The 5,462-nt window shown below is 34.6% G+C and overlaps 1 protein-coding gene across 1 annotated transcript; it reads left to right on the top strand.

Annotated features, from left to right (window-relative positions):
- The first annotated feature begins 302 nt into the window (after positions 1–302).
- On the top strand, positions 303–4,922 carry LOC146949803 (eukaryotic translation initiation factor 3 subunit E-like). Its single transcript, XM_085745785.1, has 6 exons — positions 303–776; positions 3,149–3,376; positions 3,462–3,583; positions 3,771–3,990; positions 4,070–4,350; positions 4,445–4,922. The coding sequence occupies exons 1-6, from the start codon at positions 414–416 to the stop codon at positions 4,542–4,544; spliced, it is 1,314 nt and encodes a 437-aa protein (XP_085601911.1). The 5' UTR covers positions 303–413; the 3' UTR covers positions 4,545–4,922.
- Positions 4,923–5,462: the final 540 nt, after the last annotated feature.

Genomic DNA, 5,462 nt, shown 5'->3' with positions numbered 1-5,462 from the left:
GTTGTTTCAAAATGAATGTCGATTTCAGTTTCCAATGCAATAATAACTTTTTCTTTTCAATTGTACCCTTCAATTAATACTATGTTACACTACTTCCAAAGTATTATTTTTTCTTTAATGAAAAAAAAACTAATAGTTAATTAGGATAATTTGGTAAAATTGCTATGACAATTGCCTACTTTATTCCATTGCTTAATCTGTGCAATTGACTTTGAAACAAGCGAGTATTATTATTCATTTTGGTGAAAGAAAAGAAAAGGGAAATAACTCCCATTTCTATTCGCCAACAAAAAAATTCCCCCAATTCCCCATTTCGCTTGTGTCAACAAAAACAAAATCTCAGTCTCCGATAGCTTTTCGAAACCCTAAAACCAAGAACACCACCGTTTTCACCTCCTTCCACCACCTCTTCAATGGCGGAATACGATCTAACCCCACGCATAGCACCAAATCTCGACCGTCATCTAGTCTTCCCCCTCTTGGAATTCCTCCAAGAACGCCAATTATACATCGACAACCACATCCTCAAAGCCAAGATCGATCTTCTTAACAACACAAACATGGTTGATTACATTATGGACATTCACAAAACACTCTACCAAACTGAAGATGTTCCTCAAGATATGATTGAACGTAGGGCTGACGTTGTTGCTCGTCTCAAGTCTCTTGAAGATGCCGCTGCTCCTCTTGTTGCGTTTCTTCAGAATGCATCTGCTGTTCAGGAATTGAAGGCTGATAAACATTATAATCTTCAGTTGCTTAATGATAAATATCAGGTTTTGTTATAATTTCACTGAATTCATAGATTTATTTACTCTTTTGTTATGGGAAATTGGTTATCTTTGTAGTAACGCCGCACCGATATGTGATTACGGCTCTGTTTGGCAAAAAAGAGCGAATAGTTGATAAGCTAGCTGATTGAATTTGCAGTGTTTGGTATAATTAGCGATTGAATTAGCTTTATAATTATGAAATGACATAGAAGTGATATATTTAATGAATATTAAAAAAAAAAAATCAATTAAGATTACAAGGGTAAAATTGAGATAAATTATGATAAGCTACTTGAATTAGCTTATCAAAAACACTGATAAAAATAAGCTATAAGCTCAAAATTATTTTTACCAAATAGACCCTACATTCAATTAATTCATTTTTTCAATTTATGTGGTTTGGGGATGAAGAGAGAAGACTTGTAGATGGTGTAGTAAGGAAAGAAGATTAGATGGAGGATAGTCAGATCACCGAGACAAAGGTAGACCTAGAAAAACTACAAGAGAAACTATTAATAAATATTTAGAGATTAATGAGTTGGAATGTAATATGGTTTATGATAGAACATTATGACGCAATTTGATTCACATAGTATAGCTCATTTAGTGAGATAAGACTTGATTGTTGTTGTTGTATGTGTCAACGTGCCTGTGTCAATGTTTGTGTTTGGTGCTTCATCGGTGATTATTTGTTGGTTCCCCAGCATGTTGGTGATTACCAGTGTTTGGATGTTTTATTGAATTATTTTTGGATTAGTTTGTTGTGAAGGAATGATGGGTTTTAGAAAATAAACACCTTTTGATGATAGTTTTTAAGAATAACAAGATAAATGATATTTTGGCATGAAAATTTGAGAACAATTTAGGTATGATTAACACAAATCAAATGCTTGGTTAATTATGCTTAGTAAGTGATTATTGAATATAATTAGGTGTCACCACTTATAAACCACCGATATAACACAACTGACCACGATTTTAGATGTCATTGACCATGATTTCTGGATATATTATATGCATATTATAAACCTGAAAATTTTATGTCTGAACAAAATTTGGATGGTTATTATGAATATCATGTATATTTGAACACCGAAAAACATGGTTAACGTTATTCAAAAATGTGTTTAATAATTGATTAATGAGTTGCTACACATTGTTATATTCATTAACCATCCCTTGTGCGTAATAACCATATATTTGAATTGCGTTAAGTTAACCGTCAAATTTGATGCTAAAATAAAAAGTATTTTGTTTTGGTTCAACCTGTAATTTTATATGAAATACTGGACAATATCCATTTTGTAAAACTTTTCCTCCAAGATCTATTCAAGAAAAGGGATTGGATGGAACTAAAAGTTGTCAATGATATTCTTTATGGAAATTGGAAAATCCATTCGGGGAATTTCCAACACAAGGATTCAATTAGTTCAAACTTGTTTAGTCTTGAATAGGGATAAGGCAAAAAAAGTTCTTCTATTGAGGAGGCCCCCGCTTCCAGTTTTGAAGTAAGTAGAAATGGTTTGATTTTTCTAAGAATTGACTTACTCAAATTGAATACTTCATATATCAGAAAAAGAAATGATCCATTTGGTTAAGGATTGAACGCGGATAATAAATCGGAACACAACCCAAAAAGTATTTGATAATCAGAAAGTGTTTTTTTTTTGCTTGTTGGGTTTTATTTGTAGACTAGGATTGTAATCCTGAGAATTGTAATTTAGCTAAAAATGTAAGTTTTTCTGGCAAATATTAGTAAGTTTGGACCGCTATGTGATTTAAGCTCTCAAAGGGCAGCGAGTGATGTTATAGTATGCGGGTGTTTGACAAACTATGTAACTATGTGCTTATTTAAAAAATCGTATTAACGTATAAGAGTTTATGCATTGTATAAGTTGTTTCTTTGATCAAAGATTGGATTAGACTCCACATAAGGCATGTATAAACCGCTTCTGTTAAGTATCTTCTTGAGCTTATGAAATAAGCTCAAAACAGTTAATGGACATCATGAGCTACTTTTATAAGCCACTGTGTTGTTAAATAGTAGCTGTAGCGTAGCAGAATTTTAACAAATCAGTATTGTTGCATTATATATACTATTTAGTACAAAGTGTTGTCATATAGAGGATATAGCACTGCAATGAAACGGAATTGGAATAAACCGCTGTTTTCCGCGATCCGCAATTGACAACACTGATAAGCTTTTCCAAAGACTTGCACAAGTACTTATGTCATAAGATAGGCCTAGCTAACTTCTATTCAAATGCCCCTAATATGCTCTCTATCTTTTATTTTGTGTTGTTTTTCTTTTGGAAGTTTGAGTATTATTTATTATATTCGAGTTCTGACTTGTTAAGATGATTCTGTTATAACAGATTGGTCCTGCACAAATAGAGGCATTATACCAATATGGCAAATTTCAGTTTGAATGTGGAAACTACTCTGGTGCTGCTGACTATCTTTATCAGTACAGAGCATTATGCACAAATAGTGAAAGGAGTTTGAGTGCATTATGGGGAAAGCTGGCAGCTGAAGTATTGATGCAAAACTGGGACGTTGCTCTTGAAGAGCTCAATCGCTTGAAGGAAATGATTGACTCAAAGGTTGTTTATCTATTCAGTTACACTACTTTTCCTCATAATGCTGCTGATATCAATATAAACTTACTATTGGTGAACTTTGTTGCAGAATTTTTCATCACCTATGAATCAGGTGCAAAGCAGAATATGGTTAATGCATTGGAGTCTGTTCATCTTTTTCAACCATGACAATGGAAGAACTCTGATAATTGATCTGTTTAACCAGGACAAGTATGCATTGTTGACTCATCTTCCCTTTCCCTTGCCCTTCGTTCGTTTTTAATCAGAACACAAATATTCCTATATAATTTGTTTTTTGTTGTTAATCGGCATAATACTACTTTGGCAATTGTTTCCTCCCTTTAGGTTTTGTATTTTAAATGTTGCTTTGTCTAATAACATGTGATATCATTTCTAGGTATCTTAACGCAATCCAAACTGGCGCTCCGCACCTTTTGCGATACTTGGCCACAGCATTTATTGTCAACAAGCGCAAGAGGCCTCAATTCAAAGATTTTCTAAAAGTTATTCAACAAGAGCAGCATTCATTTAAGGACCCCATCACTGAGTTTTTGGCTTGTGTTTATGTGAACTATGACTTTGATGGCGCACAAAAGAAGATGAGGGAGTGTGAAGAAGTAAGTGCCCTTTCTGTCGTCTAGCTAATATATATGTTGATTATAATAATATGCTTACTATTTGTAAAAATTCATGCAGGTAATTCTCAATGATCCCTTCCTTGGTAAACGAGTGGAAGAAAGCAACTTCTCAACTGTACCATTAAGGGATGAGTTCCTTGAAAATGCCAGGCTTTTTATTTTTGAGACATACTGCAGGATACACGAACGCATTGACATGGGAGTACTTGCTGAGAAGCTAAATTTGAATTACGAGGAGGCTGAGAGATGGATTGTGAATCTCATCCGTGGCTCAAAGCTTGATGCCAAAATTGACTCTCAAACTGGAACAGTTATCATGGAACATAATCATCCAAATGTGTAAGTTGGCGTTAATAACCAGCCACTATTACTACTGTTTTGTTTTTTCCCTTCAGATCTAGGACCCTTAATCTTTGAAATGTTTCATGTTCAGGTATGAGCAGCTGATAGAGCATTCCAAAGCCCTTAACAGTCGTACTTACAAGTTGGTCACTCAAATTTTGGAACATGCACAAGCTCCAGCAGCTCATTAAACTGCCTAGGTAGATGTGATGATTGAAGATAATCCTGCAGGCACAAATGGCAAAATAACAAATTGGAGGAATGAATCAATAATCGAGAGCTAGCAAAGGATCCCAAATTTTATTTTGTGAGGAGGGGCACACGAGAGAGGAGGCAACATAAAAGGATACCAATGAATGATTGGTGTGGAATATTTTGGTGAAAACCATCTCTTCTCCTTGCAAACTTTATGTACTTCGCTGGGTGTACTTACCTCTTACATTCCTGTACTTGCAATTTTCATAACATGAAAAGGCTTGCAGCCATAAGAATTAAGTCCCAAAATTTTGTAATAGATTCTTAAACTGTAGTATCTCTTTTGACAATTGAGTGACAGAATTTTTGAATCATTTGAGTACCTTTTTGCATTAACTCTGGCCTTTACGCCGGTGCTTTCATTATCTATCAGTTACGATGGCAGATAACTCATGTATAAAAGGATTGGAATTAGCGATCAACGACATCATCGCCAACTTGAAGATTATGGATGAATATGCTAGTAGTGACAGTGACTATATGCAAGCTCATAAGATGTCCTGTTTCTTACAAAGAGAGTTAGATCTGCTGGGATAAATGCAGTTGGTCACGCCCTTTCAGGTATCGCAATCTTCGGGTAGCCAACACTTTCAAGTCAGAAACATCAAATTTGACTTTCCACGTTTTGATGGTAGCAATATGTTGAAGTAGATCTTCAAATTAGGGCAATTTTTGCATATTACGCAACACGAAATGTTCACCATTGCCACGGTGCACAATGAGAAGGATGCAGTGTCATAGTTTCAAATGACGCAGAGAGATAATTCTTAGTTGGTTACTACCACAAATATAAATCACTCACGCACACTCATAAAAAATATTTTAACAAAAAGAAAAGATTGGTTACTTTCTTC

This window comes from Medicago sativa, chromosome 2 (genome assembly GCF_051527215.1).
Source record: "Medicago sativa cultivar Bolivia chromosome 2, Bolivia_mono, whole genome shotgun sequence".
Lineage (NCBI taxonomy): Eukaryota > Viridiplantae > Streptophyta > Magnoliopsida > Fabales > Fabaceae > Medicago > Medicago sativa.
This window is presented reverse-complemented; position numbering and strand designations above follow the sequence as displayed.

Excerpts from the sequence above, each read along its gene's own strand:
- LOC146949803 (XM_085745785.1), top strand. The coding sequence starts at position 414 with ATGGCGGAATACGATCTAACCCCACGCATAGCACCAAATCTCGACCGT. Across the intron at positions 3,584-3,770 it reads GATCTGTTTAACCAGGACAA|GTATCTTAACGCAATCCAAA; the intron begins GTATGCATTGTT and ends TATCATTTCTAG. Across the intron at positions 3,991-4,069 it reads AGATGAGGGAGTGTGAAGAA|GTAATTCTCAATGATCCCTT; the intron begins GTAAGTGCCCTT and ends AAATTCATGCAG.